The 24,485-nt window shown below is 35.5% G+C and overlaps 1 protein-coding gene across 5 annotated transcripts in view; it reads right to left on the reverse strand.

Annotated features, from left to right (window-relative positions):
- Nucleotides 1-7,614: 7,614 nt before the first annotated feature.
- The window catches only part of CWC22 (CWC22 spliceosome associated protein homolog), a 57,377-nt gene continuing 40,506 nt past the window's right edge, over nucleotides 7,615-24,485 (reverse strand). For all 5 annotated transcript variants that reach the window (XM_046659159.1, XM_046659156.1, XM_046659158.1 and 2 more), the window contains 7 exons: nucleotides 21,169-21,229; nucleotides 17,225-17,302; nucleotides 16,499-16,651; nucleotides 14,763-14,890; nucleotides 13,063-13,164; nucleotides 12,749-12,969; nucleotides 7,615-8,459 (listed from right to left, as the gene is read on the reverse strand). In XM_046659159.1, coding sequence (XP_046515115.1) covers nucleotides 7,873-8,459; nucleotides 12,749-12,969; nucleotides 13,063-13,164; nucleotides 14,763-14,890; nucleotides 16,499-16,651; nucleotides 17,225-17,302; nucleotides 21,169-21,229 — 1,330 coding nt within the window. In that variant the 3' untranslated portion in view covers nucleotides 7,615-7,872. The remainder of the gene's footprint in view (nucleotides 8,460-12,748; nucleotides 12,970-13,062; nucleotides 13,165-14,762; nucleotides 14,891-16,498; nucleotides 16,652-17,224; nucleotides 17,303-21,168; nucleotides 21,230-24,485) is intronic.

Consider the following 24,485-nt stretch of genomic DNA (forward strand, 5'->3'; position numbering starts at 1 on the left):
TATAAAAATAGAGCACTAGTAATAAAATTAACCTCATTTAAAATCACTGCTAATTAGCCTCATTTAAAATTAACTCATTAAAAATCACTAGTAATAAAACTAAGCTCATTTAAAATCACTCATTAGATGTTTCTGTAAAGTATCACGAGCCACCCAAACGTCCTTAATTGTGTATTTTCACAGGTCATCTTTATTGGGTCTATTCTTATTTCCATCTATACTCAAAAGAAAGGGCTGCAAGCAAAAGTACAGCAAGACGGGGAGCTGTCCCTACCATCCAAATGATTCCAATCTGTCCATCAATAGCAATCACCCTGAATTAATATGGATGCTTTTAGCGCAAGTGGTACAAATCCAAATCACATAGAGATGGGACTTCATTGGCTCTTATAACTGGGAAGTGTAACTTCAGCCACAGTTCACTTTATTTAGGGACTCAAAGTCATCAGGACTCTCTTCCTCCATCTGGGCGCTGCTTGCTTTGGAGCTGCACTATCCTCTCTACTGCAGATCAACTTTTTCCACAGGGCAGCAGATGCTCCAGCTTCAATAAACACCCTTCTGGCTCTGTGTGCCCTTAGACACGGTCCTGTGTGTCATGCTCCAAGTTGAAAAACTACTGGGGAAGGACTCTGAGTGTCCCAGCTTAGGTCACATGCTCACTTCTGAACCAATTATATTGCCCAGGGGTATCAGGTACTACATATGGCTGGTTAGGGAGTTCTTTCATTGGCAGGTTCATCAGAATAATTTGATCAGAGAGAAGGAATAATCCTCAGACAAAAACAGTAAATGTTCAGTACAGCCCTCATACGGGCTTCACATGTCTTGGTCATAAAAATAGTGTTAGGGAAGGGAAGATCTCTGGGTAAGCAAAATAGGGTGCTATAAAAGTGTGGGACTCATAGGACTCCTAATTTATACCAGAAACTTGTTTCAGGATTTTTTCCAGGAGGGAAGTTAACTTGCAGGAGATTCAGTCCTGTTTATCCAATCTTTTAGATCTCATAATGCATGAAATTACTGATTAAATGACTAGCTAATTCACTTTAACAACCATCTGACTGTCACTGAAGTGTGTGATCAAAAATCAAGGTGTTTGAATATTGGATAATCTAATCATCTAATATAGGATTAAGAATAATACAATAGTCATAGCTGGTTGTTTTCCATTCCTAAATGTGTTGGTTATAATAAACAGCTACAGTGAGAAACCAGAACCTATACAAGACAATTATATTAACAGGCTAATCACGCTTTCATTTGCAGAAAACCTACCTTTTAAAATGTCAACCAGATGTCTTCCCTAGAATGAGACATCAGAATATTTTGCCAAACAAAAACAGTTGGAATACTGCTGTCCACCACTCTATTAAATGATGAGTTCTTCATTTAAAACAAATCTTGCCCTCACAAAAATAAGAGGGCAGTATAAGTAGACACAACTTCACATGAGTGGACACAGTGATGCTCCCAGAAGAAGCACTATCATTGTGACCAACTAAAGAGTATTCCCTAAGTGCTAGGTCTATGGCATTGATAGTCAACCAGAGATGATGGGTGACTGGTGCTCCTGGCATCTAGCGAGGCCAGGAATGCTGCTAAACATTCTACAATGCATAGGACAGCCCCCACAACAAAGGATTAACTGACCCCAAAGGTCAATAGTGCTGAGGTTAAGATACTCTGGTCTATACAAGGTGCAGAGAGAAAGGCAATATTTAAGACAAAATTCCTGCCCCTAATGAATGTATAATCTACTTAGGGGAGTAAGAGAAAAAACAAAAATGATCTCACTGTACCATATACAAGGGTTAACTACAAGGCCTTTCCCACGTGTGCCTTGAATTGTCCTAAGCGCTACAGAAGGAAAAGCCATTGTTGGGTTCTACATCAGAGCAACCTTCATGTTAGTAGCAAGGTGGATGTGTGTTGAATCTTGAAAGATTTGGATAGGCAAACAGAAAAGGATATTTCAGGTGAAGTAGGAGGGAGGCAGAAATCCAGAGATGAGAAAGAGCATTATCTTTTCAGGGCAGTCAAGCACCAGCCTGGCTACAGCAGGGTTTGTGTAGTAGGGCAACCCTAAGAAAAAAAAACTTTCACCTGTTACGTGGGATAACGTGGTAGATCTGGTTTTGCCACATCTTAGCTGGGTAGCTGCACAATCATGCAAGCTGTACATTTGAGACATCTCTTACTTTACAGTTGTTGCTGTAAAAATTAGGTACTCTAAAATGCATGCCTCATAGTAGTGCTGAAAGGATGGCAGTTCCTAGAACAAACATTAAGAAAGGTTGAATTTGAACCTTAAAGAAACTAGAGTTAACAGTCTAGAAATTTACATTTACCCTATAGGCTAGAGTAGTCACTGGACTTTAACACAGAAGGGAGTGACAGGATGAAATAATGCTTTAGATGAATCTGAATCTAGGTAGATGGTATACAGGTGGTCACTGCACTATTCTTTTGGCTCTTCCGAATAGCTAATATTTTTCAAAGTATAAGATTTTGTTTCTTAAACTTTATTTTCTGTTTCCCCTTGCAAGAAGTTAGGTTCGATTAAAAGCAGGTGCCCTGTCTACAGCTCTTCACTGTATCCTTGGAACAGTACCTGACACACAGTAGATGATCAATAAAGTATTGTCGAAATCCAGCCACAAAGCAAAAAGGGCCAGAATTATGGTGGTGGCAGTTTGGGTGGGAAGATAGGGATATTTACCAAAGATTCTCAAAAGCAACATTGATAGAATTTAGTGATCAGCTTTGAAAACTCAAAAGTGATGGTAGATTGGTGGAATCAATTGCAGTTAAGTTAGAAATGGTGTAGAGTTGAGAAAAAATGAATTGTATTTCGGACACACGAAATTATGGGGAGTAGGGCAATGAAACGCAGGACTAAAACTTGACAAAAGTTTTAGAGCAATTCAGCTAGCGAGGATGGCTGAGGTTAGAAAAACAAATGAGGTTTCTAAAGGAGGATGCAAGGCTTAATCCTCTCACTATTACGAAGAGCAGAAACTCAGACAATAATCTTCTTTGTATAACAAATAGCATCATTTCAAAATTAAGTATAAACAGTTTTTGAGGGTCTAGAGTGGAGTCATAAAATAGCTACTCAAAAGTTAATTTAGCTGTAGAGATCTTTTTGGACTTTTAATAACTTTCAGCCATTTTAAACTAAAAAAAAATCACTGTCAACATTTAAAAATCAGAAGCTATATGCAAATACTTATTCTTTAATTCTCTTGAAAACCAGGCAGATTGGTCAACTTCAGCCATGTTTTCCACAGGCACGATTGGACGGAATTGAGCAACTGTTGCTGCCTTTAAATGACTCCAATGCACTACCCGATTCGATGTGTCTCCTTTGTGCTCTCCATCTGGCCCCTGTAGGTATTTGAGTTTGCAATTCCGGGTCTAGCGGTACTATGTCAGCTTTAATGATGATGATAACAGTAAAAACAGTAACACTGCAGTGCACTTACGTCAGGCCCCGTTCTAAGCATGCCACAGAGATCACTCACTATTTGATGAGGGAGTTAGTCGTCTTCTACCATTTTACAGATGAAAAAGAACTGAGACACAGAGGTTAAAGGACCTGCTCACAGTTTAACAGCCAGCAAGAGGTACAGGTGAGATAAAAGCCCAGACAGACTTAAATGTGTGGTAAGCTAAACAGTGTTCAAATTAAATGGTAATAAATTACTCAATATGAACCTGAGTCTTTTTCGAAAAGCAAGCACTTCCACTTCAGCCACCAAGACTTGTGCTCTTCTCAGCAATGTACCCACAGACCCGCACACCCCATGTGACTTTGGGTAGCTGGGTATCTCCTCTCTTCTTCTACCTGTGCAGAGCCGGCCTAAGCTCAACTAAACAGTTTGATCCCTCCCCATAAAACACGGCCTCTGGGTGGTGAGCAGGGCAAGTGGTGGTGGTGGTGGTGAAGAGACTAGTCCCCATTTTTATCTCCAAAAAATATAAAATAAGTAGACAGGACTAACTTCAAGAAATGTTATGTTCTAACTGGAGACACGCAACATACCCCAAAGTGTTTAAGGATATTTGAAAAGGAACATGTGGGTGGATATAAATAGAAGTTGTAGGACATATTCCAGGCTGAGGGGACATGAGATCAGAATAAGGAGAGCCAGGAAAACCATTTGGAAGTGTTTGAGTCAGGGTCTGGGAGCGTGTGTGTGAAGATGTCCACGTTAAGGGAACAGAGGTCTCCTAGAGGTCTCACTGGGCACTTCGGGCTCTCCTCTAAACTATCAGTGGATGTTAGAGTTGGCTTGCCCAAAGAGACACTCAGTGGAGTAAATATGGAACGGAATGAAAGAATATGAAAGATCAAAAAGGGCACCTGATTACATTGGAAAAAGTGAGTTGGACTGGGGAAAGGCAGCACCAGGGTTGTAAAAAATCTTGATGTATGAAAGCAGAAAATTATGAGGCAGACATGCATTAGGAAAAAAAAACCACATCAGTCGAGTCAAAATAAAAATGGCATAAACCAAGTACTAAAGTCAAGAATCAAAAATTCACTCGTAACTATCAGAGATAAGAAAAACTTCTTTTCTCCTTTCTGACAACATATGGGAAATGTGAAATAAGGGGTATAAGAAGCACTCTGCTTGAGCTAAAAGAATATATACATCTGGGGAAGTACTATGATATGAGAAAAGTGATGGAGAATTACTCTTTGTCACACCTTGACTCCAGAAAAATCCATTCGTCTTCTGTGTAGCTATTTTAACACAATTATTATTATTTTTACAAAGAGCTACTACAGAAACAAAGCAATCATAACCAGACACTCAGTGAGCCTGAATTTTCTTCTAAGTCTTTGCTGCATACTGGGAAAAAAGAAAACTAGAATTTATTGAATGCCCATTTTGTGCTACGTACTACTTTGGGCCTTTGACTGCATTATTTCATTTAACCATCTCTATAACTGTGTAAGGTGGACGCAATAAATATTTTAAAGATGAATGTGAAGGTCAGAAAGGTGAAATAATTTGCCCAAGTTCACACAGCTGTTAGGTAGCCGAGCTGGTACTCAAATACTTATCTCGAGCTTCTTTCCATCCTCCAGCTGTGCTTTGGAATGAAGCTGATCTGGGTGACAACCTGGTCCTGTTACTTACCAGCTTTGTGGCCTGAGCCTAATTAACTTCTCCGGACTTCAGTCACCTCTTCTGTAATACGGGGAGACAAGACCAATTTTCACAGGATTGTTTCATGAAAATTAGTTTATTCTTTCATTCATCCATTCAAATGAGACCACAGAATGAGGGAAGTGAAGAAATGGGGTGAGGGGGATAACTAATTATAACAAAGTCAACAGATCCAAAGTTTTGATGAAGTGAAAAGATTCCTAGAAGAGCAGTACTAAAGCAGGTGAGCAGGACGGGCAGTGGTCAAAGTGTGATGCTTTAAGCAGAATTTTCAGTGGTATGGATTTTGAAGTCAAGACAAAGAGCATGACCACGGGAGCAGGTGGTCAGGGATGTAGTAGGGATGGAGAAACCTCGGAGGCAAGGAAATGGAGAAACGGGGAAACAATGAGTAATGCATGCAAAATATCTGGAACTCAGCTGATCCTTAAGAAACGCTAATCCTAGAAAGTAAACAAATTAGAAATAGCAAGCAGAGGCAACATGTTTCTTGTCCACATATTAAAACAATGAAAGTGAAAAACAGGCCTGAGTGGCAGACAGTGCATGTGCACGCATCCTATGTGATGCTGTAGGAACGCATCGTGAAGGCAGACGGTCCAGGTCCTCACCCAGGTTCCTATTCTGGGTCATGATACAACTCACTGACACTCAAATGCTTCTGCTTGAAGTTGGTCTAGTTTTCCAGTAAGTGCTTTTGTTAAAAGTGAAATAGTGAGGAGAAAAAAAAAAAAATCCAAGTAAGTATAATAGGAAATGTTAACAAATTTCCAGGCTATATTGACTATAAATAAACGTCTATGCCTCAGCAGTTCCTTCTGCCTCAGTTCTTCCCACAGCAATCCATATGGCTCAAGTCCTCCTTTCTTCAACCAGCTTGGCAAACATCACCTCATCACAGAGCTTCTCTACCTTCCTATGTAAAATTACCCCCTCCCCATATCAGGCACTTTCTCCTTTCACTGTTTAACTTCTTCACAGCACTTATCACCCCGGATACATTAACCATTCATTTGCTTATTGTCTGTCAGCACTCTCTCTCCAACCACAACATAAGCCCACTAAGTGAGACTTTGTTTTGTTCATTGTTTTATCCCTAGTTCCTAGAACAGGCCTGGGCACAGTGAAGCTCAATACATATTAGTTACATTTAAAAAAGTAAGCTACTTTCATAACTTTTTAAGGTCTTAAGTACTAAATAAAAAGAATGGTTGCCCATTTTTACATTTAGGAGAGAAATTATGAACTAACATTAGAATGAAGAAAATAAACTAAAATTTTGAGTCCACTGTTTTTTCCTTTTTACCACTCCTGAAGATCAGTGTTCAGTTAGAAAAACAAATTCTCATTTACTTCCTTTAGGGCTCGAGGCCTATGGGCTCCTTACATCCAATTTGCTGAGCTTCACAGTCCTGTGAAATGCACAATGCCCATGATAGTTCCTTCTAACGACAACTCACCACCTTCTAACCACCACAGTAGGAGAAAACGCTCAAAGAACTTTTCTAAGCCGACATATTCAATTAACACGTTTTTGTGTGTGTGTGTGTGGGGGGAACAGAGGGATAGGAGGAAGAGAGGATAATACTTATTTACATGGATTTTATTGTTACTCATACTCAAGTTTTTAAACCACAAGAATAGAAGACAATCTGAATCAGAGTATGCCTGAAAGCCCAACATTAAGATGGTGGTCCCATCATTTTGAACCCAGATGGGAGCTAAGGTGGATTTTATGTACTTGAACGTGAACAAGCACAAGTAGTCTATTTAGTAACGTTAAACGCCTGTCAGTAAATCTAAAATTTCAGAGCAATATTTTATTTCAAAAGTAATAAATAATATGGTCATATATTAATTGGTGAGAATTACAATGATGGACACCCTTAAAATTCTTATGAAAAATTAGAATTATTTCAGTTATGCTGCTCATATTTCTCATGACTGTATGTTTTTCAACGACCTACTAATCCAATTTAAAAATTAAATACACATTAACTCACCAACAGTGATACAACTTCAAAGCTGAGAAAAAGCACTAATCACAAAGAACTTGAATTCAACATTAACTAGACTGCAGTCCAGAGAGAAGTGTTATCAATGAGAGAAGTCCTAATTGTAAATAATACAGCTGAGTATCTGCTTAAAGACTAACACACACCTAGCTTCACCAAAACACTTGTGAAAAAAAGTACACATGCCTTTTTGTTCAAGACATAATATGAAACTTGAACAATTTCTCTACTTTAAAAAGAGGGTGACTCCTAAAAAAGATTCATAGCATCTCACTAACAAAGCGGAACTGTTAAACTGAAATGGTCCATCCATTTTGGTCTTTAGTTACAAATAAAAAGCCATTAATAACTCATTGTAATAGTTTTATAAACAATTGACATTATCAAAAAAAATTGTCAATGAAGAAAATCACTGATTCAATGAGCATTTGATCATTTTATTAACAAAATATAAGCAAGAATTACATCCCTCTCTGGTGAAACTTTTCAAATAATTTTATGTAGAGGGCCTTGAGATGTATCAATTACAAAACATGTTAAAATGAAAACATTTTTTAAATGTACAAATACAAACCAGTACTTTATACAAGAATTCTCTATAAAGTTCGTCAATGTAAAAAATAATTTGTTTCAACTGAATATAAGGCATGTTCAGTTTCTGTGATTTTGTAGAATTATTTTTTTTGCTTTGTTGGAGACTTTTCTCTTCGCCGGTCCTGACTTTTCTTTGATTCTCTAGATTGTTCAGAGTATCTGCTAGATTTTTCCCATCGCCTCTCGGCACCATTCTGATACCTATCTTCATCGCTTCTCGAGCCAGAATGTTTTTTATTCTTTTCTCTTGACTTTGATCTATCTTTTCTTCTAAAATTTTCATTGTCCTTAGTTCGGTGTCTGTGCTCATTTTCAGAAAAAGAATTTCTTCTCTCTTCTCTCTTCTTTCTGGGATCACCATACTTATTTTCCAAATCTACGTGCATTTCTTGGTCTCTGTCATTCACGACTCTACTGTAACTATTTCGTTCAGAAGGAACCCCTCTGTCTGAAGTGTATTTTGTTATGGGGTCCCTCCAATTTGGATCTCTTGAATTTTTATCTCTGTGTTTTTCTGACCTTCTTTCTCTTTCGGTCCTTGTTTCCTGGTGCCTTTGCTCTGGTTTCCTTTCTTCTTGTTTCCTATCATTTGTTTGTTGTTTCCTGATCAATTTATCTACTTCTTTACGTCTGGTGTTCCCTTGTCCCTTCTTTCTTGTATCTTTAGCTGCACGTGTAAAATGAAATATAGTGAGCTTTTAATTTTAATTTCATAATTTAACAATAACATTTATCGATAACATTGTAAGTTTACTAATTCAGATAAACTGGATGCAAAGTTAAATTGACTGAATGGAAAGTCTGAAGACAGAACATTTTACAAAATGTGTAATTTTAAAGAATCACAATCTATCAACATTAGTTACCAAAGTACTATTTTGATCCTTAGACTCAAAACAATAAACAGTAACTTTACACTATAGCAAATGTCGTTAAATTTTTAATGAAGTGACTAAAATGGTACGTTTCCAGTTACAAATTTTATCCAAAAACAGAAATTCCAGCCCATGTGCATGTACTATGTTATATGAACTTTATGTCAGATCTGGTACATAATCAAAATATGATGACGACACGTGTCGGCAACACCACTTCCTAAAGGTGGGGGGAGTGGGATGACTGGGTCTGCATAACAGCATGAATATGCAGTTTCAAATCAAAACCTCTTCCTACAAAAGCAACTGCTGTGCTCTCCAGTGCTACCAGAAAAGCACTAGCCTCACCAGTAAGAGGAGCTATGTTAAGATAGACAATCATAGGCTCTGAGAGTCATGACGGCTTGATTTCTGAGAAAACTCTTCTAAAAAGGCCTTGAACATTTAATTTTACTGATATAATCATGAATATAATTATTAAATAACTGCAGTGAAATAACTTACCATTTTAAGCTATAATACAAATTAAATCACTTTATCTGTGTTATTTAGCTTGAATACATAAATCAAAGGTGCTGAGATGACCAAAATTTCTGTTGAATTCATATGTATACGGAAAGAAGAAAACATAGTGGAAAACTGCCTACCCTCGTCCCATCTCCACCCGAATCTCACTGTACCAACCTGTGTTTCTCCTGCCAAATGCCTACCCTTGGCACAGTCAGTTGGTTTGCCACTTAGGACTTGTTTCTCTGGTTCCTTTCAAGAAGCTCAGCTGAGCTGCAGCTCTCCAAGCAGAAACCATCTGGCTCTGTGCTAAATCAACGTCTCTCTGACCCGACTCTGCACCACCCTCAGCACTGTGTTGACTCTAAAACCCGAGCCATAGAATAATATGCAGTTTCCTCTCTCTTTGGTGTTTGCTTTAACATTTTCTAATTTTGGGGTAGTTTGTACTGCTTTTACATTATGTTTTATTAATAAAATTGAAAGCTCTCTACTGAAATTGTATGATGAGGCAAATTAATTTTGAATCAGCAAGCTTCCTTATTGCAGCAATTCATGCTGTGTTATCATCTGTTCTCAAAACGGATATCATGAAATAAAAAATTCTTTAGAATTAAAAGAGGTGAATGTTAAATGAACAATGTTAGTATGTTTCAATTCAAGAATAACACTTCCTGTGAGCAAATGGAATCTTACTCTAATAATATAAAACACTGAGGGTCCTACAATTTTGGATGCCATAGTTATGTAACACATTGAAGTGAAATAAGCCAGGGAACAAGAGTATAATGACTAGCCTTCCAATTTACTCAGGCTGCAGGAAAAGTGCTGCCTCTTTGAAATATGCACTAAAAACCAAGAAATGACATGCATTTTAGACAATTAGACTATCTGTAATTCAGACTAAGATACTATGATGGAAGACAGCAGAGTTGACCCTAGGGAAAACAACACAGACCTTTTCAGAAAATGACACATTTGAAAAAAAATCCTTTACTACAGCACTTCCACTTCAAGTAGGATGGAGAAGACCAGTGAAAGACCAGTGGTCCTGCTGAAAACAACTAGAAATGCTGGATAAAAATATAAAATTTTCTGTTTAAAGGCACTAAAGATCTGGAATCTTGAGATGCTCCAAAGGAAGTGCTCAAAAAATGGATGTGGGTAGGTCAAAAGAACACAGAAGTCAACCTGAAGGAAATACTCATTGCCAAAGCTGAAACGATTTGAACAAAATAAATGATAGTATTTGACTTGAACAGACAGAATAAGATACATATCCACAGTCCACACTGATATAAATATACAGCTGAATTAATAAATAATGGGGGGAGAGGGACCACTCTTTCTTAAAGAAGAAATTCAATTACTAAAAGTAGAAGAAAAGAAACAAATAGAAAAATCAACACTTGGCAAACACCATGGTACTAAGTGCTGCAGACAAGACCCAAAGATGAAAGCTAAGACTGGACAGTGAAAGAGGAGAAAGAGGAGATTTGCGTACCATCAAATCATTTCCCTATAAAATAGTAATTTACAGAGAAAAATAGTTTCCACGAAGAAATCCAGCAGCCATAGCCTTCACCAAGCGATCAAAGTTAATGTCAACAATAAGATGTATCAATATTATCAACTCCTTGATGAAATGCACCAAGAACACATCTTTTCTATGGTATTCTGGTCAAAAATGCCTAACTCCATTCTAATTATGGGAAAACATCAGACAGATCTCCATGTTGAGGGACATTCTATAAAATAAGTGACCAGAGGACTTCAAAAGTGTCAAAGCTGTTAAAAAAAAAAGGTAAGTCTGAAAGGAACTATCACAGGTTGTAGAAGACGAAGGAAAACTACAATTAAGTGTAAGTAGGATTCTGGAATAAGAAAAAGGACATTAGTGAAAAAACTGGTGAAGATCTGTTGTTCGGTTAACAGCATTGTTCCAGTGTTAATTTCCTCATTTTGATAACTGAACTATGGTTATGTAAGATGCCAACATCAGGGGAAGCTGGGTGAGGGCTCTATGGGAATTCTCTGTACTATGTTTGCAACTTTTTTATAAGTCGAAAATTATTTCAAAAGTGAAAAAAGAACGGCATCAGAAAGCTGGCAAAAAAAAAAAAAAAAATGAGGACTAGAAGGGCCAAGATTCAAGAGAAGGCAGAACCATGGAGAGGTAAGCTGACATTCTACAGCCTGTTTCTCCCTGCGAGCATCGGCTGACTCAGCTGCTGCTGCTGAGGGACAGAGACCAGCAGAGCTCTGGCCACACAGGGTTGGAGAGACAAGAATGGGACTAGTTATTTGCAATATATATATATGCAGCAAGAGATACACATCCAGAATACATAAAGAACTCCTACAAATCAACAGAAAAGACAACTTAATGAAAACGAAAAAGGGCAAAAGCCTTAAACAGCCACTTAACAAAAATAAAATATCCAAATGCTCAATAACATATAAAATGGTGCTCAACTTCATTAGTGATCAAGAAAATGCAAATTAAAACCATAGTGCAATACCAGTACACACCCACCAGAATGGCTAAAAAGAAAAAGACAGTCAATTATAAAGTGTTACCAAAGATAGGAGCTACTGGAACTCTCTTATATGGTTGATGGGAGTGTAAACTTGAATCACCTCTTGGAAAACTGATAGCTGTATCTACTAAAGATAAATATACACACAACCAACAACCCAATGATTCCACCACTAGGTACATACCCAACAGAAATGTACAGACACCAAAAGATACATACAAGAGTACTCATGGGAACACTATTTATAAATCTAAATTGCCATCGGGTAATAAGTATGCTAAGTATACTGTAGTATATTCATATAGTGGAAAATGATACAGTAGTAAGATGAATGAACTATAACTAAATGCAATTATACAGATGAATCTCACAAAAATAATTCTGAAAGATAAGACAGACATAAAGGAGTTCATAATGTATAATTACGAAGTTAAATACAGGCAAAACGAATTTATGGAATTACAAATTGGAATAGTGGCTGCCATGAGGCAGTGGATGGGAGGAATGGTAATAACTGCAAGAGAGAAGAAGGAAGACTTCTGGGGTAACTGGTAGCTCTTGTTCTGGGGGTTAGCTACCTGGTTGTGTTCCCTTCATGAAAATTTATATAGCTGTACACTTACGAGGTATGCAGAATGTGGAATGTGTGGTATATCTCAATACCAACATAAAGCTTCATTACCACAAGTGAAAAAGTAAAATTTCTTTAAAATATGAACTTCAGGAGAGCTCCTGCAAACTAGTTTATAGCCCTTATGAATGGTATTTCAATCACCACTCAAATAAATATTTGCCAATGAAATATCTTCATTTCTATAAGGAGGATTCCAAAGGTAATCTTAGCAATATAAATGTCGCAATTCACTACGACTACAGCAGTGATAGATGATCATTTGTATTATTAATTGTGGCTTTTAAACAACTGAACTCTAAAATAAATAACCAGTAAAATGATTTTCTTCTCTCATTGTAAACATCACCGGCAATATACTTGTTAGGAGAGAGCACGATCCATTAGAAACGCGTCTCAATACCTGCGGCAGGGCTCTGACTGCTGGTGGAGGAAGAATCGCTCTCCTCACTGGACGACTCTGAACTGCTGTCACTGCTGTCGGACCCAGAGGCCGAGGAGTCAGACTCAGAAGAGGAGGACTCGGAGGAGGAGGAGGAGGGGGAGGATTTATTCGGCTCAACATCTGGTTTCTGTGCCACGATGACCTTTGGTGTATTTTTGAGATGCTCACGTAATTCATCCCTAATTAAAAATATTATCTGTTAGATTCTGCTTTGAAGGCAAATGTAAGATAATTCTGTAAGTTGAAAATAAAATTCTGAAAATAATCCTTACGTTAAACCTCCGAGACCTATAGAAGTAAAGAAGTTGATGGCAAACCGAGTGTTTCTTGGATTATCTCGGGGTAATAAGCCTTCAAAGAATGGCTGTAGAGTTCTAAAAAAGAAAAAAAAAATGAGCCAAAGAAAGCAGATTGTTTAAAGACAAAAAGGCAAAATTCTTATACAGTCATTTTTCAGATTTTCTATATGTATTAAATTAATAAGTGAAATACAACCAAGGAAGTGATTTATATCATTTATTAGGCTAGGCTACATGCTATCTAAATGAAATAAGTAGGGTTGAGTCATAATTTACTGAACTTGATTTCCATAATCATTCAACAGAGGAGGTTTTTAAACTGTTTTATACACACACCACACACACACACACGCAGAACAGATATACAAATACAACATATACAAACATATGTATCTATATACATATGTATATATTGTGTGTGAATGCATATACAGAAAATGGAAAAACCTGCTGTATATTTTACATGCATGCATACACAGCACTGTGGAGGCACTGGTGTGGGGGAAATAATCAACAAAAGAGAGCAATCATGGATGAAGACTGCATATAACTACTATTTCTAGGGCAAGGGGAACAAACAAAAGACATTAACAATACAATGTGGTTTTGGACAAGTGCTTTCGAGTGCCACACTGAATGACTAATCAGCAGAATCAGGAAAAACTGTTTCATAGAAAAAGGTGACAGATATGAAGAATGATTAAGAGTTTTTGCTGGACAGAACCAGAGAGGGGATTCCTAGCTCTGGAAAGAGAGGTAAGGCAGCATGAACGGGACAGATGTGCTTAACAAGCTGGGCAATGTTGGTGTCGCTAGAGTGCAGCTTGCTGGAGAGGGAGTAGATGAGCCTGGTAAAGTAGACAGGGACCAATAAATAAGTATATGAAGCCAAGGGAAGTGGATGGAATTGCCCAGAGAGTGTAGTAGAAGCCAGGATAGTCTTTTGGTGAACACGGGAGAGGCAGGCTGAGGAGAAGATAGAGACTGAGAGAAGTAAGGCAGAATGAGAAGAAAGTGAGGAGCCACAGTGAGACAGTGGTCAACTGTGTAAGTGAGGCAGAGAAGTCAAGGGGCATGAGGACTGAGAAAGACTACTTGATTTGGCAGGCAGTCACTAACAAACTTGAAAGGATGATTTCAGTAGTGTGAATGGAGTAGAAGCCAAAGTCAGTGGGAAAGGACACTCTGAATAAACGAGAAGAAAGCAAGCGGGGACAGGGATTACCTAATAGTCCTGGAATGAAACCCTAGTTCAGCGTGATAATTTGAACAATTACATGATGGATATTCAGCTGTATATATTCGAATTGTCCATTGATAATAAAAATATTAATTATCATTCCAAGGCTCAAAATTAGGGTAAAAATGAAAATAAAATTACAAATATTCATCACTGGAGAACTCCAGTAAACATGCAAAAGTAATTCTGTGTGTTCTAACTAAATCAAAAGAGGCATTAATTCTCTATTTCCTCTACTTGAACTAAAAACCATCATTAAAAATTGCATGCTGTCCTGTGCCACAGAACATGAGATGCAGAGTAGTAACTAATGATGAAGAAAGTCCTAGAGGTTTACTTCTTGGTTTTACAACCAGGGGTGGACTTATGTCATTAAAGTGGAAGAAAACCTCTGAGGACAGTAAGACTAAAAAGTGCTTCATGATAAACTTACTCATCCTTTAATCTTGCATTAAGTTTAGGAAGACCCATGTATTCACACAGCTCTTGGAAAAATATTTTAACAAAAATTCTACTGGATGATGTAGTAGTTTCTTCACTCAGCTTTATACATTCGAGAACCTGAAAATTAAAATAAAAAAAAGACAATTTTACTTTGTTCGAAAGATAAGACAAAGGGACCAATGTTTATACCTCTGTCTCATAAAATTAGGATGTATTCTCATCTTCAATCAGAATTGTTGCTGAACATCTTCCCTTGTGCTGATATGCATTATTTCTTGGCAAAGTTTAAGACTACTTCTCTATGCTAATTTTCAAAATGTTAAGATGCTACAGAAATAGAGTTCACTTTCTTTCTTGAGTAATGTGCTTTTTATAGCAGGGATATATTCTGTCTTGAGCATATAATGCTGTAGCAAAGATTACTAGCTCCTAATCTTCACTCATCAAAATATGGGTCTGTGAGGGTTTGGGGCAAAATGCCACTTACAACATTACACTATAGTTGGCATAGCACATTCAGTACACGATAAGGGGAAAGACAGAAGGGGTGATGGCTTGTTCTGAATACTAAGATTAGGCTTCAAAACTGAAGTTCATGGAGAGATGTTTTAGGGCAAATAAAAGTAACCTCCAGTTTTTATGAGTTATGTGTTCCAAGAGCCCATTTGCCTTACCTGTTTAAATTTTGATTTTATATTCCCAAAGAGATGAAAAATGAAGCAAAAAATTATGATTAGGCTCTTAGGTTAACTTACAAAATACCTCTTAACGCAAGATGGACATACTTAATACTTAAAATATTACAAAAATCTATCCACTGTTTATAAGTTCAATGCTGTTGCTTCACTCTATCATTAGGTTGTGCTATTTTACAACATGTCCTCTTCTTTCTTTCTTCCTGGATGTAATTTCTTACTTTCGTTAAAAGTTCCTTTAACAACTGTGCTTTTCTTATAACCTACCACTTTTTATTTTGTATTACTGCTATGGGTATATCTTACCTCTTCTCTTATACAGTAAGCTCCTTGAAAGCAGGGACCATATATAATCCACTTTGGATGCCCACTATCTCTCTCAGTGACTGGGCACATAGTTGGTGGCTAAATAAATGGCTGTTGAATGAACAGCAGTTGTACAATAAATGCCAGGTTAACGAATCAATTTCAAATTCCAATCCAGTGTATATTTCCTCATCAAGAATATCTTTCCTTGTTCTAACTATGACTATAGAAATTCCTCTCTATTGCTTACCCAAATTCACTGTCTGCTAAAAAGAACATCCTGCTAGGACAATCATTTCTCTCATGACCTAACTTAACTCCCTCAGGAAATGGGCAGTAACTCAGAGATGCGTGAGCCATCAAACCATTGGTGTATGTGGATATGAGTGTGCACGCACATGTGTGTACACACAGAAGATAAAAAATCTGTAATATTTTCCCTGAAAACACTCCTAGCCGTCACTATTAAAAAGCACTGTGATTTCTGGACTGTTAATATCATCTGGGATAGTATTTCTTACACTCATGTATTATTTACTTAGCTTTTCGATCCTATGCTATATGAACATAACCTCAAAGATAGCTGTTACAATAAAAGTTTGCAATACATTTCATTTTAAAGTACATTTCCTACACAAGAAAAGCATGGCTATGCTATACTTAAAATCTATTTGAGAATAACACGGGATTAGGAAGAAGTATAAATATTGACCCATCTACTTACACTCCAGGGAAGTGAATCAGTGTATAATAGGTGAGCAAACATCTTAGCAACATTTCTCAATTTGTTTGTTTCCAAGCGATGGATGGTATCATATTGTTCTTTGAATATACTTTCAAAGGATTCCATGTATTCTTTTTTCAGCATGCAAAATCGCTAAAAATAAAACGAACTGAACGTCAATATTATTAAAAATTGGATGTCAAAACCACTATAAGCAAATTAAATCCTCCTAAACTTACTAAATCAAAAATTAATAACTTATTTAGTGATATCCTATCACTCAACCTTTTTGTGTGGTATAATGGTACACTCAAAAAAGAAGTTAATATGTATCATCCCTATCCACCTGGGATTTAAATGCTAAAACAAAATTACACAGGTAGCTAATCACAGACACATATATTTGTATACTATACAAATACATTTCTCTGTGGAAAGAGTTTGGATTTAAAAAATTATTTTTGGGAAACTATTACAAAACACAGAATTTCAACAAGTTCTGGAAGTGTGACAGGCAATGTTAAGGGACTCCAAAAATGATGTGGGAAAGGAAGAAGCTGCAGAGGGTGGGAAACCTGAGGAAAGGGAGAACAATTTGCTTTTAGAAAGATATGTTATTCTATTAGATCAGACCACAAGCAGATACATTAATTCACAATATTCATGTTAAGAATTCCCTTAGTAATTCCATTAAATTCCAACCAAAAAAATGAGGCTGGAACTCACCCCAGCTAGTAAGCCAAAAAATTTCTCATATGTCCTTTGTTGGGCACAGCAATCAAGTATCATGTTGCAGAGTTCTTTCTATGTGGAAAAAAAATTGCATTAATGATTCAAAAAACAATGAATCCATGCTATACGCTAATTTAGCAATAGGATAGAGACAGGCTGAATTTTAAATAAGGTTTTAAAAACACAAAACTTTGTGAACTTCAGTTATTACGACAAAACAAAAAATTCAATCTATGTTAAGCCTAGTTTTTTAAAGCCTTTAGTCTGGCTGACAATTTCCATAGTCATTTATGCTAATTAGATTGATGATAAAATTCTAAATTCATGTAAGTATGAACCACTGCAACAAAACCTAGTATATGAAATATACACCAAGAGAGACTGAATGTATTGTATTTTAAAGAGATTCTATGCAGAATTCTTTCACATACAGATCACCAATACAACATCTAACAATTCAGTATACATATCTTCCAAAGATTTAAACTCAATTATTAAGGAATACATTTAGTTAGCATGGAAAAGGCAAACATGCTAAGTCTTTCCAGAAGCATAAATAAATGGGCACAGGTTCAACATTAACCTGAATGACCCTCTGGTTGTTAAAAGAAAAATATATTTAAAGAAATAAAGAAAAAACACCTCTGTGGCTGAATTTTCTAGTTTCAAAATAAATGTTATGCATATAGATCTGTCTATAGATGGATCTATACAAATAGATGGAATCATTCTATAATTGCTGGAATAATATATTGCCTAATCAGCTATTTACATGCCTTTAAAAGTCCTCTGCGAAAATTCTGTTCAAATAAATGAATGAATAAATCCAGGGTCAGGAAATACCATCATCACAAATGATTTATAATTAACAAATATTATTTATTAATTCCTGAAATAATCCTAATGAAAATGTATTGATTAGACAATTTCACAGATGAAGAAACTCAGGCAGCACAGACAAATCAATGGAGACAAAATGAAAAAAGGCATAAATTCATTCTCTGACCACTGCTGCAGAACTGACTATATTTTTGTACTCAAGATTTCTTATTGGAAAGTTTAAAATTAGTTTTGCCAAATAGAGTAACTGCAACGTATTTGCCTTCTGCAAATAGAAAGCAAGCCTATAAAAGTAAAATATACATTCTTTCAGTTCATTTTTACTTTAATTTTACCTTTATATTTTCAATTAGCAATTTTGACATTTTGTCATATTTAACAAGAGATGCAACTCAAATATTGTAAATATTTTTAATAATTAAGTCACTAAGTATTCACTGCATATATCTATCTATGTGCAAGGGAGAGAAAGGGGACCCTGCAGAACCAAAAAAACAGACACTCTAGAACTATGCTGTCCAGCATGATAGCCACTAGTCACACATGGCTATTTAGACTTAAATTACTTAACATTACATAAAGTTAAAATTTTACTGCTTCAGAAACACTAACCACATTTTAAGTACTCAAAAGCCACATATGACTAGTTGCTATTGTACTCGACAGTGCAGAATATTAATATTTCCACCACTGCAGAAAGTTCTATAGGACAAAGCTGTCCTAGAAGCTGATAACCTACTTACAAAACAATCTACTCAATGGCCTCATTTCACAATATAGGTTTACTTTTAGATGTCATTATATCGCCAGATTATTTTTCTTTAAGATTAGTCACAAGTTATCTTATTAAATAAAATATTTATAAAAGTGTAAGTTCTGAAAAGATGTACTTTGTTAATAGCACTAAAAACTTAAAATGAGGTTTTTCTGAGTTCTGCCATATTATGTTAATTTGATAGATTAAAATGCATTTCAACTTTTTCTAACATTGTATTTTATAATAACATAACAGTTAATCAGGTTTTAAACAATATAACGTGGTAATATGCTGATAGCATTGCTAATAAAGTCAGCACTACTTGCAAAACAAATTACTTTCTTCCCTAGACTAAATGCAATTACAAGAGTTATTCCCTGCGGCTTATAATAATTAAATATTTTAACATTTTAATTAAATATTACAGCGATTTTATGAGAGTGTTTTGAACGCATGAAAAAAGATGCACCAGGACACTCTTCCAAATATTATCAAAACACGTTGAGACTAGTTCTAGAACAACTATCATTTGGATATTAATAAAATCTATAATGACTAAAGTATACTCCTCAAATAATGTGACAAGATCATGCATTAATTTCAGTTTCAATTATAAAGGTTAATTCACTAATTTATTTCCTTCCAATGATGACACATCAAGTGAACCCAGAGTACACAAAGGTACACTATTACTAATATACCAATAAACCAACTTTAAGCGGCAAAAAAGAATTTTTTAAATTTGAAAAGAATAATTTTTTCCTCAAAATCCCATACCATGGCATTTCAAGAATAAATCTATATTGAAGAACAAAGGTTGGCAAACTTTTTCTGTAAAAGGTTAAACAATAAATCTTTTCGGTTTGGAGGTCACACAGTCTCTGTTGCATCTAGACTATTCTGTTGCTGTAGCAGCCATACACAATACATCAACCAAGGGGCATGACTATTTCAATAAACTTTATTTACAAAAATGTGCGGTGAGCCTGGAATACAGTCTGCCAATCTTTATGTGGAAATTAATGAACAGAAATCTCATTAAAATGGAGTTGGAAGGCCAAAAGGGGGAACTCTCACATCCTATGTTGATTGCAGAGCCCAAGAAGAAGAAAAATTTCTTCTTCTTGCCCAGTAACGGCTCAGCCAATGAGAGACTGTCACAACTAACCCAATGAAAAGCCACTGTATTCGAACTCTCAATTCCTCCAATAGACTCTTTTTTTTACCATAGCCCTCCCAACGTCCTCTTCCCCCCTATAAAAGAGCTTCTCCTCTCTTTGCTGCTTTGGACTTGTAAGTAGCTCGTCATGATTGCAGACCTCAAACTGCAATTCTTTGCTGATCCTGAATAAATCCATTTTTGCTGGAGAAATAACTGGTTGTCTATGTGTTTAAGGTCAACACCTGTAACAGATCATCTTGAAAGCCTTAAGACAAAGGAAGCAGACTTAACGGTAACTTAGCTCAGATAGTTAACAAGATCTTTTAAAAGAACTATAAACCAAACGGCCTGTTAGAACTGACACATTCACTATAGCATCTGTGCTGGGTCTACCACATGTAAAGCAAGGGGTGAAAAACAAAACTCTGAAACTCTTGTTCAGGTTCCTGGGATCTAAAATCCAGATGGGCAGGGAGCAATATACACAAGAATACAACTAGAAAAAAAACCAAAGGTAATCTCTTCAATCCAGTCTTTATTATCCTTGGCATTACGGTTCTATGATACTTTGAATAGTGAAGTACACTGAGTTAATAAGACTATGAGTCCTATGGGTTAAGAGGGAGGCAATAGCTACTATATGGATTGTTGAATCCCTAACACCTTTCAGAGTGCCTGGCACATAGTATAGGCTGAATACATTTTACTGAATGAATTAATGAATGAAAAAAAGATACAGATTCTCTATATCAAATTAAAGCAATGTAACAACCTGTATAGTGATCTTTATAATTTCTACCACAAAAGAACGCTTTAGTGCATAAAGTAGACAGACCAGGTAAATCACTAAAGAAAAAACTTCCTATTGTATTTAAGTTACAATTTGATTTGCAGGCAACCCTCAGAAATTTACATAAAGTGTGGTGATTCAGAGACACTGCCTCCTTTTCCCACATCCCATTCAAGTAGCAGATTTAATTCACTGGAATGAGCAGCATATATGAAGTACCCCAGGACTCCTAAGTTCTGAGTTATTTTAAAATTTCGGAAAATTTACATTTATAAAATGAATATTTAGTACTGAGTTATGGTTTCAATTCATGAAACCTATTAACTGTCTTAAATGTTTTTATAACCAATATATATATTTCCTAATAGAAGAAAAAAGTATTAACTTACTGTTTGGCTTTCAGGAAACTCCATTTTTAGCAATTTGTGAGCACATTCTTCAAAATCTAAACTGTAGAGATAAAATAATCACAACAGTTAGGTTAAAAACATGCAGCATAGTTAAACTGTAGCACTTTTATATACAAGAATCTTAAAATAATTTTTTACCATAATTTCATATTATTGTATTGTGTATATAAAAATGACATAGTTCTTAACTCTACAAAGAATGAAGTACTGATACATATTACAACATGGATGAAACTTGAATTACGCTAAGTGAAAGAAGACAGACACAAAAGACACATGAAGTATGATTCCATTTATATAAAATGTCCATAATAGGCAAATCCATAGACACAGAAAGTACACAAATTTTTATTGCACTCCTAAGTATTTCCACTTTCCGCTGATCCAAGTCAGGACACAGTAAAAGATGCTCCAAGAGCCCAGCATGACATCTAGCGCTTAATCACCACTTTTACGAGTTATCTTGATTCATACCCAAACACAGGGCTTCTACATTTTATAAAAACTAAGTAGAAAAATAGTAAATAACCAAAATCACTTACAAGGGAAAAAATTTGTTTTTATACAACATTCATATAAGTTGCATTAAAAATATCTTCAATATGTTTCACCTAAGAGAATTATCGAGCACAATGTGAACTTGAGTGAGGAATAATGCTAACATATTTGCATTTTTGTACAATATTCAAAGCCTCATTCTTTTGCTAACAGCAGTATAAAATAATCACCCACTGAAATATAATGCTTATAAATTTAGTTTTATAGCTCATCTGTATTCCTCATCTTCTGTTACTTATTGGGTTTCATAAGCACAACAGAGTAAGGATGGTATAGCATAATGGAATTAAAAAAACTAACATGAAGAAAGAAATATATAATGAAAGAGCTTTTATAACAAGTAATATTAAACAATATCTAGCACTAAACTGTACTCGATAAAGTTTGATAATAGAGCAATACCAAAAAGTATTTAAAAAGATGTGACTTTCTTTTATAGCTTTTATTTTTTTAAAACAGAAATAGTACTTAGGAAAAAGACCTGCAATTTCTGAAAAACAAGTTAAGTAATTGATGGAGAAATTTTACAACTTTCCTTTTATGTAATAAGTGAAATATCAGGTGAGCTGTATAACAGACTATTTTCCTGGTTCTTGTTTTAATTTAAAAGTATTTGGTGATTCCCTACACCAAGATTGTTTTGAAGTTGCATTAAATGTAAATATTAAATGAATAAATTTAATTGAGATTTTAGTTCTTATCTTAGGTTGCTAAACCAAATGAATTTCAGGTTTAACACAAATTAATAGTGACTAAGGGAAAGGTAAAGAAAAAAGATTTGTAAAGTTGGTTTTCAAGCTGTGTTTACAAATGGCTTTGCTGATGTCTCCAATCTAAGACACTTTAAATTGATGGGGACATGACAGTCCCACCTCCCTCTGATGCTACAGCTTCAATAACACAAAATCAGACTGCAACATCATTTAAAAGCAAGACAAACAGAAATCTGTAATTTTCAATAGCGAAGATAATTATGTAGTTTTATGTTTTGTTTAAGTAAAAGAGGGTCATTTAAGGAGCCAGAACAGTAAGAAGAAAAGAATACTGGTGAGATCAGTCAAAAAGTCTAAAGGGAAAGAAATTAAAAAAATAAAATCCCCAGAGTTCAGTTGCAAGAACTTAGTTTCTGTTCAAAAGATCTCTAAAAGTCAGCTGTTTGTATAAAGTGCACTAACCGCCACTTGATTTTAAGATTATAGTCCATTCTTGATTTTTAGCTTGGTATACTATAAACACAAGACTTGGAAAATACAAAACACTGGAAAAAATAGACACTAAAAAAATCTGTAATCCTCCTCCTCTTGAGACAACCAGTTAATATGTATTATTTCTAGAATCTGCCCACCTATTTATATAATTACGATAATACTACTGGCACGGTACTATATAGTTTTTTCTCTTTTGCTGGGAAAGATTCACCCTGAGCTAATGTGTTGCCAATCTTCCTTTTCTTCTTTTTTTTCTTCACTAAAGCCCCAGCATATAGTTGTATAGTCTAGTTGTAAGTCCTTCTAGTTCTGCTATGTGAGCTGCTGCCACAGCATGGCCACTGACAGACAAGTGGTGTGGTGTGCCTGGGAACCAAACCTGGGCAGCTAAAGCGGAGTGCGCCGAACTTTGATGACTAGGCCATCAGGGCTGGCTCCTGTACGTTTTTTTCCCACCTATCAGACTACTTGCCCACATCAATAGCAATTCTCCATTAACCTAATTTTCAGTGGTGGCATAAACTGGACATTTGGACTGTTTGTGTTCGACAAGAAGACTGCCTTTATATTTTTTGCACTGAACAATTCTGTATATAATTCTCTGTCAATACGTATATCTTTAAGAAATATAATAAAAAGGGTCAAATGGAATGAACACTAAGCCCTTGATTCATATTACCAAAAGGCTTTCCATAAAGAGTCTAACAAATTAAATTCCAACCAATAATGTTTATGTGTATCTCACTAAAATCATCACTGGTACTGAGTGAAAAAATTAGTACTGCTTTAAAAAAATAAAGTAAACCATTTCAGCTATTTAAATGACCAATAATAGTATTTATTTATCTAGAGTGAAATTTGTTTGATAACTAACATGTTTTTATTTTTTATAATCCCATTACATGAATTCCCCAACCATGTCTTTATACCTTTCTAGCAAAGTATATATGCTTCTTTCCTAAAATTTGTATCAGCTTTTAAGTAAAGTAATCTTTGTCATATACAAATTATTTTTACCAGGCATTTAGAAGCTGAGAACTCTTAACAAATACCAACACATAAGACAGTAGTTACTGCTATTAAGATTGGAACCACTATATAATAGTGGCTGTCACTTATCTCTTAAGACTTTAATTTTTCAAGTCTTTTGTGTGATCCAGAGATTATCAATGTTAGGTCAACTAACAAAAAAAAGGTTTCTTTTAAATAATTCTTCAAAGAGCTGCAACTGTAACTCTTCCAAGTTAATGTTAAATAGTAATGCTAAGAGAATGAATCTGTTGTTTACAACTAATTACTGTTGAATTGCTAAAAAAGGACAAACAAATGAAAGGCCAAACTCTAAGAAGTAACCTATAACAAAAACTCCTCATCTTCCACTTGATGTTTGTTATGAAAAAATATTTAACAGTTTATTCTTTCATGCGAAAGGCAAAAAAATAGGTAAGAACAAGCCAAAAAAATTTCTAACCAATGTTTTGCTGTTTCATATTTCTCTTTCTGAAAATGAATCTAAGCCAAAAAGTTTTC

This window comes from Equus quagga, chromosome 4 (assembly GCF_021613505.1).
Source record: "Equus quagga isolate Etosha38 chromosome 4, UCLA_HA_Equagga_1.0, whole genome shotgun sequence".
Lineage (NCBI taxonomy): Eukaryota > Metazoa > Chordata > Mammalia > Perissodactyla > Equidae > Equus > Equus quagga.